Here is an 18,593-nt window from a genome sequence, read left to right as displayed (position 1 = left end):
AGTTATATGTATTTGCACTACCCAAACCCGAATGGGAAAAAGATTCTTGCTTTCATTTAACTCACAAGCCTGCAGTTCTTCCTTCTGCAAGCAATTCCATCACTTTGAAATAATTGTTCCCCACACCCTCCCTCCTCTAGAAATACAATTCCAAGACAAGAGAATGCAACTCAAATTTAGTTAAAGAAAAGGTAGAAACCGCTACTGGATTTACCTCTCAACATTTAATCCCTCAATTTTTCATGGGTTTCTTAGGCAAGTAGCATATGAGGTGGAGAATCTAAATATTGGCCACCCTTATCAATCTGCTTTTTATCGGTGCTTGGTAAACTTTAAATCTTCCCCAGGTGGTCCTCGACTTACGACCACAATTGAAACCCAACATTTATGTTGCTAAGTGAGAGATTTGAGCTTTGCCCCATCGTACGACCTTTCTTGCCACCTTCGTTAAGTGAACCGTTGCAGTTATTAAGGCTGTTACACCATTGTTAAGCGAATCTGGCTTCCCCCATTGACTTTGCTGATTAGATGGTCACAAAAGGGATCACGTGACCCCCCCCCCCCCCGGGACAATGCACCCGTCATAAATATGAGTCAATTGCCAAGCCTCTGACTTTTGATAATGTGAGCATGGGGATACTGCAACAGTCATGTGAGAAAAGTTGCTTTTTCCAGTACAGTGGGACCTCGTGTGCCGATCGTAATCTGTTCCCGGACTTCGGTCAGCACCCGATTTGATGGTGACTGGAAGAAGACTGACTGCGCATGCGCGCACGGACAAAAAATGGTGCAGAAGGGGAAATCGCTGTGGCAGGGAAATAGCCACAGCTGGGTTTATTTGGCACCCAAGGATATGTTTGCGACACATTTAGGGGATATTTTGTTTGGCACCTGAATTGTTCGTGGTCTGAGCCGTTCGGGGTCCCACTGTACTGTTGAACAGTACTGACAAAATGAACACTAAATGAACTGTTGTAAGTCAAGGACTACCTTTACTTTCTGATGGGAATTAGGTGGAAAACTTAGGTGAGTGAGTGGAAGTAACTTGAGAGCCAAAGGAAACTTTTGATCTGCTTTTGGGTTCCAACGGTGCTTGGATTCATTACCCCGAGAGAATCTTATCACTTTTAATCTCTCACCACTGTTTTGTGTTTATCATAATATACCACTTAGGTGATGATGGTGGATGATCTGAAGTGAACCATTATAAACCACTGAGCAGCACCTCTGTTGATTTATAAACACCGTCCCGCAGCATCTCCTTCTCCAGACCGCTAATCATATTCAAAATAGTCACTTCCATTGCAGCCCGGTCATAAATTCCTATAATCGTGTTTTAAAACTAAAGTTAGCTTCTGCCAAATTGTAATTGAAGGAGGCTTTCTTTAGCTATCTGTCTCAATAAAATGTTTTTTAAAAAAACAACAACCCAACCATTGGTTCTTTTTCAGAGAGCTACATTGACTGTAGGTATTAATGAGCTGTTGACATGTGGAATTTCAAGGATGGATGCTAAATGATTTAGAAAAGTAATTTGCAATTCAGAATACACCGGCTTGGCATTGAGTTTAAAGTTGGAAGTTGCAAAAGTTTGAATGGAAATTTAGTTGGGGAGGGGGAAGCAATTTGTGTATGCATGAAGATTTTCCTCCCCAGTCACCTCTCTTTCCATCTTTGCAAATCTTATTTTGGGGGGACGCTGCTCTTTCCCCCCCCCCATGGCAGTGGGGGGGGGGAAGGGAACAGGAGAGCAATTTATTTCCTTAACTTCCCCATCTTCTACCACGTTTTCCCGAAAATACTGTGTTCCCTGAAAATAAGACAGGGTCTTATTTTCAGGGAACACAATATTTTCGGGAAAACATCGGTCTTATTTTCTTTTGACCCCCCCAAAATAAGCACTTGGCCTTATTTTGGGGGAGGTCTTATTATTTTTAAGGTGCAGGAGGCCCTTTAACTGCGCCCTGTGGATCAGCTGATCCAGAGAGGGCTGTCTCTGTTTCTGGCACATTCTTGCCAGTCCTAGTGTCACTGGGCCTGGTGCTCTTTTTGCGTCCGCCACTAAAGGGTCGCGGGAGCTAGGGTTTCCGGGAGTGGACTCCACGAAGCCATTCCGTGTGGATGGCAGGTGCATGTGGGACGTATGGGGCATGTTCCCCCCTACACCCTCCTCCAGGAAATGACGGGGGACCGGCTGAACATGCATTTAAATATTTTAGGGGAGGGCTTATTTAGCGCATGCGCTCAAAAGCCCGATTGGGCTTATTATCCGAGAGGGCTTATTTTCAGGGAAACAGGATAAGACAGGGTCTTATTTTCTTTTGACCCCCAAAATAAGCACCTGGCCTTATTTGGGGGAGGTCTTATTATTTTTGAGGGGCAGGAGGCGGTGATTGTGGTCACCTCATAGCTGCTGCTGTGTTGCAATATTTTCGGGGAGGGCTTATTTAGCACATGCACTCAAAAGTCTGATTAGGCTTATTTCTGGGGAAACAGGGTACCTAGCAATCAATTTGGTTCATTCATTCTTCAACAGTTTTTTGTCAGTAAAGCATCATTTTTCAATTGATTTCCAATTAATTGATCAAAAGCTCAAGCATTTCAGAGACCTTGGTAAAGCTGTCATGGAAGTATTATTGGCAAGGCTTAAGAGCAAAACTTAACTTAGTCATTGTGGAAGGAGAAACTTTCTTTGGTTTTAATATATCTTGTCCCTATTGAAGTACGACATTACAATGAATGATTGGAATTAGTGGCTGATTTCTCATATTATGCTAAGCCATGAGTGTTTCATCATTGTTTACTAAATAAATGTGGATGGATTTGCCTGACATGGCTTGGCAGAAAGTCGTTATCTTTTAGGTCTTGGAATTATCTCCGACCAAGAATTTGAATTGGGAGCCAAATGGTCAATAAAGTCATACCATTACAATATCTTTTAAGGGTATTGAAATCCTTTTTCTTTTTTTTTAAAAAAAAAAATCTCATCTCTATCTCCTTTCTATCAAAGCCCTGATCACGCTGGGAGATATTTTGAAGGAATGTGCTATGAGGAATCAGAAACTCAAGCTGGAAGGAAACATGTCCTTTAATTCAGGGGTGTCAAACTGTATTTCTTCGCGGGCCGGATCAGCGTTGTAGTTCTCCATGGGCTGGTGGGGGGAGGCTGGTGGTGGTGGTGAGATGGGACGGACACCCATCTGCCGGTCAAATGGGGCACAAGGAGGCCGCACTCAGCCCCTCTGCCCCATTTCAGCTTGAACGGCCTCCTGCAACACTTTACCAGCTGAAACGGGGCATGGGGGGAGACTGCGTGAAATTGAATTGATACCTCCGGGCAGGGGTGAAATCCAGCAGGTTCTGACAGGTTCGGTAGAACCGGTAGCGGAAATTTGAGTAGTTCAGAGAACTAGTAGCGGAAATTATGAGTAGTTCGGAGAACCGGTAGTGGAAATTATGAGTAGTTCAGAGAACTGGTAGCAGAAATTTTGAGTAGTTTGGAGAACTGGCAAATGCCACCTCTGGCTGGCCCCTGAGTGGAATGGAGATTTTGCAGTATCCTTCCCCTGCAACACCAGCCAAGCCAAGCCACACCTAATAAACCACACCCACAGAACCGGTAGTAAAAAAATTGAATTTCACCACTGCCTCCAGGTTAGATGGTTGACAACAAGCAAAACTAACACTATAATAACCGCTTCATTCAAGACGGCTGATTGGAACGTCTTAAGCTTTGATGCCGATGACTTTGTACATCTTTGCTTTTAACGGGGATGCAGGAGAAAGTTTGCTAGTTAAGGGAGAACTCACTCGGATGACAGCCGGACCTCCTCTGTTTCCCCTTCCTTCTCCCTCCAGAAAGAGATCAAATAGAGGAAGATGCGTGCAAGCAGCTCTCTGGAGAAATCACCAGGCATCAGCCGCCGCCGCTTCTTCCCAGACCTTGCCTTTGATTCATCCCCCCCATGCCCCCCAGGGCGACGACTGTATTGAAAGAGGCAGCTTTCCTAACTGGCTGGCGTTCACGGCAAAAACTAGGCTTTCCCCCTGCAAATTCTGCTCTTGCATGTCTATCCATGAGACTTTTATAAATCCCGACATTTATGAAGGTCTCCTTTGGCTCCGAGACCAGGGGCTCAGTGGAGATCTATTGCTGAATTGCGATTAGCAGCTAGCCTGACCCATCCAAAGCCTTGATGAGCTCTGGAATGGGTCAGGACGATGACACAGAAGCCGAAAAACGAAGATGTATGATCTACGATCCTGAGTGCTCAAGAATTGGAATATCCACTTTTGGAAAATTTGACAGCCCTATGTTGTCAGGGTTCCAATGAATAAAGACTTTATTCCAACGATTAAGACTTTATTCCAATGAATAAAGACTCCGAGGCTTTGAGTTTCCTCAAACTCCCATTTTATTAGAGATGTCATATTGGCACATCTGGGAAAACCCGAATCTGAAAGCTTCCAGGTTTTCCCCACCCAAATGAAAGTCCAAGTCCCTGCTCAGCACCCACATGTCCATCCATGGTCCAATCAGGCACTATCCCCCCAGTCACGCCCCTTCAGGTGCAGGGCAAGGTGTCCTTGACTTTCTGAGAAGAAAATAAGACTTCCCCGGACAATAAGACCAATCAGACTTTTGAGTTCACGCACTAAAATAAGCCCTCCCCCGAAAATAAGCCCTCCCCAAAGATATTGCAACACAGCAGCATCCATGAGGTGACCACGCTCGCTGCCTCCTGCACCTCAAAATAATAAGGCCTAGTGGTTATTTCGGGGGGGGGGGTTTCAAAAGAAAATTAAGACCCTGTCTTATTTTCGGGGAAACACGATAACAGAATTCTTGCAATAAAGGAAATTGCTGACCTTTTTTCTTCTTCTCCCTCGTCTTCCCTTCTCCCCTCTGCTGCCACAGGAGAAATTATTATGGAGGAAATTGGGCAAGTTTTAGCTTCTCGGGATTATTGTCCTGGATAAAAGAAAACCAAGTAAGGAGCAGCTTTATTGTTTTATCTCAAATTCTATTGTTTTTGTTGAAGCATTAGTTTTAATTTAAATGTAAATCTTCCAGGCCTGTTTTCCTTTCTTTTCTTTTTTTAGGAACCAGAATTGAAAATTCTTACAAAGGTGGGGAGATAAGGAAACATGTTCTGTTCCCATTTCCTAATTTTAAATTATTTTAATTTTAAGACGAAATAGCCCAGTGGTGTGAGTGCAGTACTGCAGGCTATTTCTGTTGACTGCCAGCTGCCAGCAGTTTGGCAGTTTGATTCTCACCTGGCTCGAGGTTGACTCAGCCTTCCATCCTTCTGAGATGGGTAAAATGAGGACCCAGATTGTTGGGGAAAGAGGGTGACTCTGTCCACCACTTAGAGAAGGTTGGAAATCACTGTGAAGCGGTATATAAGTCTAAGTACTAATGGCTATAGTTAACTCTGCCCACTGCCAGCAGTTTAATCCTGACCGGCTCAAGATTGACTCAGTCTTCCATCCTTTGGAAGTGGGTAAAATGAGGACCCAAATTGTTGGGGGCAATATGCTGACTCTGTAAACCGCTTAGAGAGGGCTGTAAAGCCCTGTGAAGCAGTATATAAGTCTGAGTGCTATTGCTATTTCTATTTTAATATTTCTGCCTAGATTAAATTCCACCAAGAAGGGACCAGTTGATCGATTCCACCCATGTGAAAACAACATGTAAGGATAAATTTGGCAACCTGTAATCATTAGGCAAGACTAAGGTCTTTTTTTCTGCCCATTTCCAGAACTCTTCCAACATCATACTGCAAAACAGTGGTTTTTGAAAAAAAACACAAAAAAACACACCAAACAACCACTGGTTTGCAGTGTGATATTGGAAGGGGAAAAAAGTTATGAACGAAGGCGAAATTACGTGTCCCAGGATAATGTTGGGGGATCCAATCTTGGGTTGGTTACCAGAGAGCTAGAGAGGAGTTCCCTGCAGAACTGCTTCAACACAAGTCCGAAAAGTCTAAACCTCGGGTCCCAGTGACCGACCCAGATTGGATCCTGCAGGGGAGAGGGGGAATTCTTAACCCTACTGTAATTTAGGTGTTTTTTTTATTCCAAAAATGAAGAAAATGATTGAAAATTCCAATGATACTATCGTGCCCTACATAGCCTTTAACCCTTCTTCTTTTTTTAAAATGGTTCTTAAAAAAAAAAAGTCTTCATCCATATAATAATTGTCTTCTTGAGTTGTAGGACTCATGAGCCAGTCAGAGTTATCTATAGCAGTGTTTTTAACCACTGTGCTGCGGCACACTAGTGTGCCGTGACATAGTGTAAGGTGTGCCGTGGGAAAATTACTTTATATATAATCAATATAGGCACAGAGTTAATTTTTTTTAACATTTTCTAATGGTGGTGTGCCTCGTGATTTTTTTCATGAAAAAAGTGTGCCTTTGCACAAAAAGGTTGAAAAACACTGATCTATAGGTATATTTGCTGTCTGCATTCTGTAACGCTGTACTTTGCAGAAGTTTTAAAAAGATTCAACTTGCTTTTTTTTAAAAAAAACAAAAAACCCTTGGAACTCTAGAAGCCTCTAACAGCTTGATCTTATGTACCAGCGATGGTTAACCTTTTCGGCACCACAGAAACTAGAGCGCGCTGGAGCAACAGAATCTGGAAGAGAGCAAGGGGCTGGTGCGCCATTCCTGCCATTTTAAAAGTTGAAATGAAACAAGGGCAACAAAAGACATTGCAGTGCGTTCGGCTCCCCCCCTCCCCCCGCCCTGTGTTTTCTAATCTAAGTTTTATTTGTTTGTTCCTGCTATTACAAGGAACAGGCTGATCCGTGTGAGGAAAGTACGGCTTGGCAAGACCTAATTCTTGAAAATGAGGAAGCAGTTCCTCTTAATAAGGAAGATCAAACCATCCAGAATGTAGAATATTTCTGCTACGTTAGGTGAGTATAAGATGGTATGCATTTCATTTAATAGATATGTTTGCATGTTCTACTACGTCCTGTTTTTATAACATCCCAAACAACCCACCCTCCTAGGTGTCACCGTTCCAAATATCATCCAGAATTAAATCAGAATCCAAGGCAGAGCTTTCCTCAAAGTTCCAATTTAATAAGAGAGACATGTTGGCACATCTGTGGGAAACCCGAATCTGAAAGCTTCCTGGGGTTCCCACCCAGTTGAAAGTTCATGATCTTGTCCCCACACCCACAAGTCCTCACATGGTCCAATCTTCCTCTGCCACACTGGCATTTCCACCCATCTAGTTCCAGTCAGGTGCAGAGGTGCGGAGGCAAAGGATGACCTCGGGCTTCTAGAAAGGAATGTTTATTTTGACAACAACACATTCGACAGTTCTACTCCTTACTCTTCCCTGTCAAGCCAGCCTCCCTCAGCAACCAAGAAAGAAACCACTCAACTCCATTTCGCAGAATTAAGAGTACTTTTACTGGTTATGAAAAGATAGCAGCTAAGCAAAGCAAGATCTGAGGCAAAAGCGTGCGTAATCATAGATATCAAATTGTCACCCAACCCCCTCCCCCTGGTAACCCCATCCTTAGTCCAATCTGCAAATCCCTCAGGTGTCATGTGAGGTCCATCTTCAAAAAACATCGTCAGGTTGGTATCAGTGGTGGGTTTCAAAAATTGTTTGAACCTACTCTGTGGGTGCGGCCTCCTTTGTGGGAGTGGCTTACTGCCCATGTGACCGGATGGGAGTGGCTTGCCGCCCCTGTGACCGGATATGAAGACGCCGACGACACTTGTCAGAACCACCTTAAATTACCTCCCACACAGCACTGGCATGCATAAGAATATGATGTAAACGTGTTTTTTAAAAGGCATCTTTGGTTTGCGTTAAAACAACTTCAACACACGCAATGTTCTGATTGCCACCACAAACTCAGTAGTCATCCTTACCTTTCACAGAGGCACTGAGTTTTATAAATACGAGCATGATAGTGTAGAATAATCATATCCAAGGACCAGTGGTGGGTTTCAAAAAGTTTGGACCCTCTTCTGTAGGTGTGGCCTGCTTTCCGGGTCCACTGGTGGAACCTCTTCTAACCGGTTCGGTAGATTGACAAACCGGTTCTACCGAATAGGTGCGAACTGGTAGGAACCCACCTGTGGTTGGTATGGAGGACAGTGGCCTTGGCGGGCCCATCCACTATCTCCAGCATGGGCAGTAGATGGTGAGAACCAAAACTCCCTTTCACAATCTCTCCTGTACTTAAACCTTCCCTTCCCAAATACCATCCCTCCCCCTCCCCATTTCAATGGCAGCCGAAAGCAAGTAGAGAAACAGAGGCTGACATTTCCCCTCCCAATTACCCTACTAATGAAACAGCCTAGTAAAAGAATAGAGTGTGTGGCAGGCCAAAGATCCTAAAAGGAATATGACTTGCAGGCCTGAGACTAGGTCAAGCACATCCTTGATGTGGCTCTCAATTAAATCGAGTTTGACACCTCTGTTCTAGACTGTTTTTATAGCTCTGGATTGATTATTGAAGTGTTTCTCAACCTTAGCCACTTGAAGATGTCTGGACTTCAACTCCCAGAATTCCCCAGCCAGCATTCGCTGGCTGGGGATTTCTGGGAGGTGAAGTCCGGACATCTTCAAGTGGCCAAGGTTGAGAAACACTGGGTTATTACATCTGCACCAACTCTTTACTTTAAATGTATTTTTTAAATGGAGCCCATTTAAAAAAGAAAAGCTGTTTGAAACCAAACCAAACCCCTGCATCTAATTTATGCTCCAGGAAGAGTTGATTCGACACGGTTGACGTGCTTCAGCTCCTTTGCTTCTTAACTTGCCTGAACTCCTATGAAGTTGCCATTAAACATTTATTTTGAAAGAATAAAACAGCTGGGGAGCAGCGGTAATAGAAACGTACAAAGCTGAACCCACGGCCACCAAATAAAACGCATCCATCAAAGGGAGAGAATACCATCCCTGCAACAAGTGGGATAGAGAAAAAGAATGGTTTTTTTTTTTTCCAAAAAAGGAAAACGATTGAAAAATAAATAGCGAACACCTGTGCCGCATAATTAACCAGCTGGTTGGCAGTTTTTCTTTTGGACCTATCGGAAGGGTGGACTGTGGCCAAAGCATTAATAAGACACATTGGCTTTGAGAGATTCTTTTGTTGGGACCATTAATTAATGAATGAGACTAGATAATGTTCAGAATTTACACCACAATTGGTGCTGCAGATGTGTCCCTTATTGTGAGATAGCATGGCCGAGAAAAAGGAGCGAGGGGGGTTGGGAGATTTCCCACCCACCCACCCCAAGACCTGTACAAAGATTTAAATGTGAACACACCCCCCCCCCTGCTTCCGCTTTTATTGCCGCATCTATTCTGTTTGAAAATTATGTCCTTGGGTGAAAACAAATATCCAGGGTGGTGATTATAAATTTCAGATTTCGTATTCCAGATTCAAGGGAGCGAGTTGCTTTTTATTCATTGTTTGCGGGAATATTAGATGGAAGTTTCGACTTAGTTGGAGGCTGGCAGGAGCGATTGTCACTTCTTTGCAGACAAAATGGACTGCATTTCCCCCCATGGGAGCCCCGCAAGAACTCAACTGCACGTAGTCCTCAACGTACGACGACAGTGAATCCCAAAATGTTGGTTGCTAAGTGAGATCTTTGTTCGGAGAATTTTGCCTCGTTCTTTACGACCTTTCTGGCCACTGTTCTTAAGTGAATCGCTGCAGTCGTTCAGTTAGGGGCACGGTTGTTAAGTGAATCTGTCTTCCCCTTTGGCTTTGCCTGTCAGAAGGTCGCGATAGGGGATTATGTGACCCCGGGATACTGCAGCCGTCATAAATATGAACCAGCGTCTGGACCATGGAGATGCTGTAACGATCATAATTGTGAACAATGGTCATAGGTTGGTTACTTTTTTTCAGTGAAGTTGTAACTTCAACGGTCACTAAATGAATGGTTTGTAAGTCAAGGACTACCTGTGCTATGCCTACACACACACACACACACACCACACACACACACCCACACACACACACGAGGTGGGAGAAGAATAACTATCCTGGCCCAATTCAGGTATAAATGCCTCTATCTCCTTGGTATCATCCTTCATCTACTGCAGCTTTTGCCACTGTTTAGGATGTGGTTTCTTAATAGCATCCAGGCTTCCATATTGAGATGATGATAACTCCAGTGAAAAGGATCAAAAATTGGCTGGAGGCAATGACAGGGGTTAAAATAGAATGGAAGCCTGAAGGTTTTTTTTATTAGGAATAATGTCTGCGAAATGCAAAAAAGAAATCCAGTATTTAATACTACATATAGTTACGGCGCCAAGGATTGCCTTTGCCCAGAAATGGAAAAACAAATTAATTCCAAGCGAAGATGAAATAATAAGAAAGGTTATGGACCTGTGCGAAATGGACAAACTAACTAAAGAAATGCAGGGAAAAGAAGAATCAGAATTCTACCAGATATGGGATAAATGGTATAGGTGGATGGAGGAAAGAAACAGAATCAGTGAAGGATATAACAAAACTCAAAAAAATAATAATTATGAGTAAAATAAGAGGGTTAAGAATGGTGAAATTCAAATGAAATACAAGAGAAGGGGAAATAATATAAGGTGAGCGGTATCGATTGATACGTAATTGCTATTAGAAAGAACAGGAAGTTCCTGTTCGTATCGTATTGTGTAAATGTGGTGTACGTCTAAATTTTGTGTGTGTGCATTTACATATTTGTTAATAAAAATCTTTAAAAAGAAAAAGAAAGAAAGTTGATCAAAGCGGAAAGGCAGAACTCTTCTTGTCCCAAAGGTGCTTTTTCCAAAAGGCAACTTACCATTCTTGGGTTTTTTTTGCTTTTTTTTAACCCCTGGAAAACATTTTGCTTCTCATGCAAGAAGCTATTTCAGTTCTGAAGAAGTTCACTTCTTGGATGAGAAGCGAAATGTTCCAAGGGAGAAAAAAAACTTAAGAAAGTCTAGTTCAGAGATTTGGAAAACTTGGAAGAAGTTCAGAGAAGAGCAACTGAGATGATCAAAGGCCTGGTGACTTCAGCATACAAGAACGGTTGCAGGATCTGGGTTTGGCTAATCTAAAGAAAAGAGAATTAGGGGTGACATGACAGCAGTGTTCCAGTATTTGAGAGGCTGCCACAAAGAAGGGGAGGGGACGGGGGTCAGATTATCCTATAAGCACCGGAGGGCAAGACAAGAAACAATGGTTGGAAACTAATCAAAGGGAGAAGAAGAACAATGTGGAAGTAAGGAGAAACTTCCTAACAATGAGAATAATTAACCAGTGGAACAGCTTGCTCCAGAAATCGTGGGTGCTCCATCAGTGGGGGGTTTTTAAGAAGAAACTGGAAAGTCATTATTTGAAATCATATAGGTTCTCCTGCTTGAGCAGGGGGCTGGACTAGAAGACCCTCCAAGGTCCCTTCCAGCTCTATTTCTCTTTCTCTCTCTTTCTATTATTTCCTGTTCTATTATTTCCTATTCCATTCCATTCTATTCTCCTTTTGGGAAAAAAACATCCTTGGGACAACTGACCTGGATGGTTGAGAATCTCCAAAGTTATTATTGCATTGAAGTTGGGGGAAGCTTCTACCTACACTGGACTAGAGGTGGTATTCTACTGGTTCGGATCGGTTTGCCCAAACCGGTATAGCGGAAATTGTGGGTGGCCCCATCCATCCGCCCCAACTCTATGGCATCTCATTTAGTCCCTGTTTGGCCAAAAGCACATGCGCGGATGGCTGAGTGCATGCATGGAAGTGGCTGAATATGCACACCCTCACATTTGTGAATTGGTAGGGAAGGTAAGTGATACCTCCTTTGCAGTGGAACATTGCAAATCAGGGTTGTTGGAGAACTGATTTTTCTTTCTCTCTTTGGTGGAAAACCAACCCACAAACCCAGCCAGGACTCAGACGAAGATGTTGAAGAAGCCGGTGCGCTGCCAAGACCATCTGCCTCAGCCACTTCCGCCTTTACTAAAGATTCCGAGGAAACCTCTGCGGTCACCGAGGTCGAGAACGGAGGCTCGTCTTCAGACGGTGGGGCCAAAAGCGAAGAGATCCGCCCTCCGAGTGATGCAGGAAGTGATCCACAAGGTACCAGTGACGAAGAGGACACAGGAAGGACTTCTCTGGAAGGGAAGTCCGCTGACAGAATCATGCCTGATTCAGCAGCATTGGAGACCGGAGAGCCATAAATGAGCCAGTCCCTGAAGCTGCAGCTGAACCAAGGAAAATCACCTATCCCCAAATTGTAAAGAAGGCAGGCGGTTAATATTGATTTAATATCTAAGGTAAGGGACTTACTCTATTTTTCTGTTTGATTGTTTGTTTTTTCTAAAAAAAGTCACTTTTATTTATTAATCATCCTGATAGTTCTCGACTTACGAACTACAAAGGAGTCCCAGTTTCTGTTGCTAAGCAAGGCATTTGTTTTTTTAATAATTTTTTTTATTTTTATTTTTCAAAACAAACACAACACATCCTTCTTACATGCTGTAGAAAGTGCATCAGTTGGTTACAAAAAGACATTCGTGCATCTCTTCCACAGTCAACAAACATAATTCATATTAACTCAAGTATTTTAACTCAGATATTTATACATGTTACTATCATCATATCTCCATTTTCATTTGACTATAATTGTTTAAACGACCTTCATCATAAAATGTACCAAGATTTAATACATAACCACTTACTGGCCTTTCATTTACTCTTTCTAAAATCCTCCATTAACACTGAGTCCTTATGTCCTTTCCAGCTAAACATCCATAATATTTAATAACAATCTAATCCTCCTTTCCAAATCATTGTTTACAATTTACATCCAATTTACTTATGTTATACCCATATCTATATATATGTTGTTATCCTTATCCTTTATTTAACTATATCCTGTATCATAACATTTCCCCCTAATAATCAAAGCTTTAATTGTATCTAATTTAGTTCTTTTTTAAAATTAACCTTTATATATAATCCAAAAGGATTTCTAATCTTCCTTTCATGGGTACCACTCAATATTCATATTCAATTATTACTCATCATGACACTACACATTGTGTAACATTATCAAGGCATTTCTTAAGTTAGTTTTGTCCTATTTTACGATCTTACCCCAGGTACTAAGTGAATCGTTGCAGTTTATTTATTTGTTTGTTTGTTTGTCAAACATGTACAAGATAACAAATATAGGTAAAGATTCCCTTTGCATGTATGTGCTAGTCGTTCCCGACTCTTAAGGGGTTAAGGGGCTCATCTCCATTTCAAAGCCGAAGAGCCAGCGCTGTCCGAAGACGTCTCCATGGTCATGTGGCTGGCATGACTCAACACCGAAGGGACATGGAACACTGTTACCTTCCCACCAAAGGTGGTTCCTATTTTCTACTTGCATTTTTTACGTGCTAGGTTGGCAGAAACTGTGACAGGTAACGGGAGCTCACTCCATTATGTGGCGCTAGGGATTTGAACTGCTGACCTTACTGATCGACAAGCTCAGCGTCTTAGCCACTGAGCCACATAAACATGAGCCGAAACAAAGGAGGAAAAAACAGATAAATGGGGACAGTAAGACGGTCAGTAGACACGCTGGTACACTTATACGGATCTTTTACGAATGGGGTGAGGTCCACAGTAGACAGTTTGAGGTTGTATCTGTGAGGGTTTGAGGATGTAACAACGGAGTCAGGTGGAGCATTCCAGGCGTTGACAACTCTGTTGCTGAAGTCGGATTTTCTGCAATCGAGTTTGAAGCGGTTTACCTTGAGTTTGTATCGATGGTTTGCCCGTGTATTATTGTGGTTGAAGCTAAAGAAGTTGTTGACAGGTAGGACGTTGTGGCAGACAATTTTGTATACTATGCTTAGATCGAACCACAGGCGACACAGTTCCAGGTTGTCGAAGCCCAAAATTTCAAGGCTGGTGGCGTAAGGGATTCTCTTGTGAGCAGAGTGGAAGACTCCTCTTCTTGTGAAATACCTCTGTACCTGCTCAATCGTATTAATGGCCGATATACAGTGTGGGTTCCAGGCGGACGAGCTATATTCAGTTGTTAAGTTATTAAGTGAATCTGGCATCCCCGTTGACTTTGCTCATCAGAAGTCTCAAAAGGGGACCCCATGACCGCAGGGACACTGGAACCGTCGTAAATATGAGTCTGCTGCCAAGCACCTGAATTTTGATTGTCTGACCATGGGGATGCTGCAACAGCCATAAGTGCAAAAACTCGTCATGGGTTGCTTTGATTTAACCTCCCATCAAAGCAAACTGTTTTCCCAGAGCTCTCCATGGTCCTGTTTTTGGTCTGTTTTGCCATCCATGTTCTTCTGCCCAAGATCTGGACAAGGCACAAGGCTTGGATTTGGAGAGCGAATTCCTCTGCATCTCTCTGTCCTCTGTCTCTCTTCTCTCTGTCCTCTCTCTGTCTCTCTCTCTCTCTCCCTCTCTCCTCTCTCTCCTCCCTCCCTCCCCCCCCCTCTCTCTCCTTGCAAAGTCATTTCCTTGTGATTCCGACGACTTTTGAGAATGATGGCATGTTGTAACTTAACATTCTCCAGTGGAGCATTGCCTTTTCGAAGTGAGGTCATCTATCTTGTGCGACGTTTTTTTTTTTTACATTCCTTCCAAGAATGTATAATAAATTTGGAGCTTACACAAAGTGAGCAAAGGTATTTAGGAGATTTAAGTTTTATGGTTTCAACTTGTAACCCTTGCATGTTTGCTGGGATATGGAAGAAATAAAGGCAGCCGTTCAGCCCGGAGTCCAAACACACGCAAAACAAGGAAGATGGAAAGGATATGTAGAATATATAAAGGTAAAGCTTCCCCTCGCACATATGTGCTAGTCGTTCCCAACTCTAGGGGGTGGTGCTCATCACTATTCCAAAACCAGCACTGTCCGAAGATGTCTCCGTGGTCATGTGGCCGGCATGACTCAATGCCGAAGACGCATGGAACGCGCACTGTTTAAAGCTACATCATTGAAAAAAGCGACTTACAGTCATTTTTCGCAACTGGTCACATGATCAAAACTCAGAGGCTTGGCAATGGTCTCACATTTACGATGGTCCCCGGGGTCATGCACCCCCTATTGGCAATCTTCTGAGAAAAAAGTCCATGGGAAGCCTGATTCACTTAACAGCCATGTTACTCTCTTAACAACTGCAATGGTTCCCTTAACCACTGAGGCAAGAAAGTCATAAAACGGGGCAAAACTCACAACAACTGTTAATTTTGGAAGTTGTGGTCGTAAGTCAAGGACCACCTCTAGCTTCTTTGAATTCTAAGTGTCTTTCCAGGTTTTTTCCTAGTGGGATAATATTCCTTTGTGGAAAAATATCCCCTAGGATATTATAATAATTTTGGATGGATGCGGTGGCTCAGTGGCTCATTTTCCCCTGCTTTCATATTTGTGGGGGTTGGAAGGCTACTTACAAGGGACGCGATGGCTCAGTGGCTATGTCACTGAGCTTGTCGATCTGAAAAGTCAGCAGTTTGGCGGTTCGAATCCCTAGCGCCGTGTAATGGAGTGAGCTCCCATTACGTGTCCCAGCTTCTGCCAAGCTAGCCATTCGAAAGCACATAAAAATGCAAGTAGAAAAAATAAGAATCACCTTTGGTGGGAAGGAAACAGCATTCTGTGCATCTTTGCCATTGAGCCATGCTGGCCACATGACCACAGAGACATCTTCGGATAACGCTGGCTCTTTGGCTTTGAAACGGAAATGAGCACCGCCCCCTAGAGTTGGGAACGAGTAGCACATGCGTGGGAACCTTTACTTTTACCTTTAGAGTAAGAGATAATTTTGTAATTGAACTTGTGTTTGCTGCAAAGGAAATCAGAAGCTTTTATTTCTTTTTATTCTTTCTTTCTGCTGCTTTACCTTCTTTCTTTTCTTCTTTTTTTGTTCCTTGTACTTTTTATTAGTTTCCTTGAGTTCTTTGGAAAAATGTTTTACTTTTTTTTAATTTATTTACAAAAATTTATATCCCACCCATCTTACTATCCAAAGCGAAACTTTTAATAAAACATGTTTGTGCGTGTGAGTGTTAAATGTTTCCTGCACGGAACCCAGCTCTGTCCATTCAGCACATATTTATGCATTTGGGTTTTCCCCTGTTAATCAAGTTTGCACACTTTCATGGGCTCACACACACAGCATCCCTCATTGCTAAGTCGTTATCACCGTTTGCACAATAGGCTAAAATATGGTTGGCTAAAAGTCTGTAGAGATTCTCAGTCATCCAGGTCATGGTTGTCCCAAAGGTGTTTTTTTCAGGAGGCAACTAGAAAACGGTCTTGTTTTTTTCCTTTGAAGATGTTTCGCTTCTCATCCAAGAAGCTTGGAGACATCTTTGGACAGCACTGGCTCTTCGGCTTTGAAACGGAGATGAGCACTGCTCCCTAGAGTCGGGAACAACTAGCACATATATACAAGGGAACATTTACCTTTACCTAGTGTCCCTTCAGCCTTTGAGGTTATTTTCTCCAGCTGCCTAGGGCTGATTTGCTGCTGCTTTTCAAAATGTCATTATTTTTTTAAGACTCTTCGCATTCCCGTTTCTTCAGCCAGAAGAGACACATTTAATTTCCAAAATGCCTAGCATTCTTGCTAGCGGGTTCCTTGCAAGCAATAACAACAAGGAAGAAAAAAGTTTTATTTCAACGGCAGTCGTGTTTTCTTGGGAGAATTTGCATACATGTTCTCTTTCTTTCTCACTCTCTCCCTCCTGCAGCTCCTCTATTCCCGAGGATTGCTGATTGACCTCCTCATCAAGTCAAACGTCAGCCGATATGCCGAGTTCAAAAACGTCACCCGTATTCTTGCATTGAGGGATGGCAGAGTGGAACAGGTACGCTAATCAGCCAGATTACAACACTGAACTCACGGCTCTTTGGAAAGCATTCCTTTTCACTGAGCTGTGGTGGCGCTGTTGTTTAAAGTGCAGTATTGCAGATTGACTCTGCCCACTGCCAAGAGTTCGATCCTGACCAGCTCAAGGTTGTCTCAGCCTTCCATCCTCCGAGGTGGGTAAAATGAGGACCCAGATTGTTGGAGGCAATGGGCTGACTCTGTGAACCACTTAGAAAGGGCTGTAAAAGCACTGTGAAGTGGTATATAAGTCTAAGTGGTATCTCCCTCCCTCCCTCCCTTCCTTCCTCCCTTCCTTCCTTCCTTCCTTTGTTAGAATGCAGTATTTCAGGCTAAATTTGTCCACTGCCAAGAGTTTGATCCTGACCGGCTCAGGATAGACTCAGCCTTTAATTGTTCTGAGTTCATTAAAATGAGGACTCAGATTGTTGAGAACAATATGTTGACTCTGTAAACCGCTTAGAGATAACTGTAAAAGCACTGTGAAGTGGTATATAATTCTTAAGTGCCATTGCTATTGCAATTTTAATGAATGTGGTCCTGTTGATCCCTGCCTCTTACTTCCATCTATTCAGAATGTATTTTATATTTTATTTTATTTATTATTTATTTTATTTTATTTTATTTATTTATTTTATTATTTTATTATTTTATTATTTTATTATTTTATTATTTTATTTTATTATTTTATTATTTATTATTTATTATTTTATTATTTTATTATTTTATTATTTTATTATTTTTATTATTTTATTATTTTATTATTTTATTATTTTATTATTTTATTATTTTATTATTTATTTTTATTATTTTATTATTTTATTATTTTATTATTTTATTTTATTATTTTATTATTTTATTTATTTTATTATTTTATTATTTTTTTTATTTTATATTTTATTATTTTATTATTTTATTATTTTATTATTTTTTTTATTATTTTATTTTTATTTCTTATTTCTAAACCGCCCAATGCTCTCAAAGAGAGCCCCTGGGCTGCTTACGATATAATACAACCGATAAATAAAGCGATGTATAAAAAATTAACATTGAAAGTACAAATTAAATTTGGATTTTTTTAAAAAATTATAGAACCACGACATTAAAAATAAAAAGGAGGGAAAATCTTAAAGGCCATTCAATATTGGGGCAGGTGGGACTCTCAAAGGAGTAGTTCCTTTTTTTTCTACTTGCATTTTTACGTGCTTTCGCACTGCTAGGTTGGCAGAAGCTGGGACAAGTAACAGGAGCTCACTTTGTTACATGACACTAGGGATTCAAACCGCCGAACTGCCGACCCTTCTGATCGACAAGCTCAGCATCTTAGCCCCTGAGCCACTGTGTCCCTATGTGGTAAAGGGAGGATGTTCCGAAACTCTCGTTTCAGGTTCCATGTTCCAGAGCGGACATTTTCACAACAAACAGCTGACAATGGTGAAAAACGAATGCTGATGAGATTTCTGACCTTTTGCCTGGATTTTGAACAGCGCCCTGATGAATACCAAGGTGGGTATCTTTTCCCCCAAATGGGGAATCCTCTGTCTCCTTATTCTTCAATGAATGGAACCTCTCTGAGGTGAATGGGCTGCGCGGAAGCTTGTGGGACAGAGGCGCTATGGGCCATGGCCGAGGGCCAAGGGGTGGGGGCGTGTCAGCTGGGGAGAAAAGTCAGAGGAGAATCGCCCGAGGAGGAACACTGGGGGAGAAGGAGGGGCGGCCG

At 42.3% G+C, this 18,593-nt stretch overlaps 1 protein-coding gene across 1 annotated transcript in view; it reads left to right on the top strand.

Annotated features, from left to right (window-relative positions):
- Positions 1 to 18,593, top strand: part of LOC116516136 (rab proteins geranylgeranyltransferase component A 1-like) — a 49,412-nt gene that overhangs the window by 13,976 nt on the left and 16,843 nt on the right. Inside the window, 8 exon segments of the mRNA XM_032228540.1 lie at positions 4,919 to 4,991; positions 6,807 to 6,931; positions 11,905 to 12,196; positions 12,199 to 12,263; positions 12,265 to 12,295; positions 16,737 to 16,853; positions 18,261 to 18,298; positions 18,300 to 18,379. Coding sequence (XP_032084431.1) covers positions 4,919 to 4,991; positions 6,807 to 6,931; positions 11,905 to 12,196; positions 12,199 to 12,263; positions 12,265 to 12,295; positions 16,737 to 16,853; positions 18,261 to 18,298; positions 18,300 to 18,379 — 821 coding nt within the window.

This window comes from Thamnophis elegans, chromosome 12 (genome assembly GCF_009769535.1).
Source record: "Thamnophis elegans isolate rThaEle1 chromosome 12, rThaEle1.pri, whole genome shotgun sequence".
Lineage (NCBI taxonomy): Eukaryota > Metazoa > Chordata > Lepidosauria > Squamata > Colubridae > Thamnophis > Thamnophis elegans.
The sequence above is the reverse complement of the archived record's forward strand: the minus strand, read 5'-3'. Positions and strand labels throughout refer to the sequence as shown.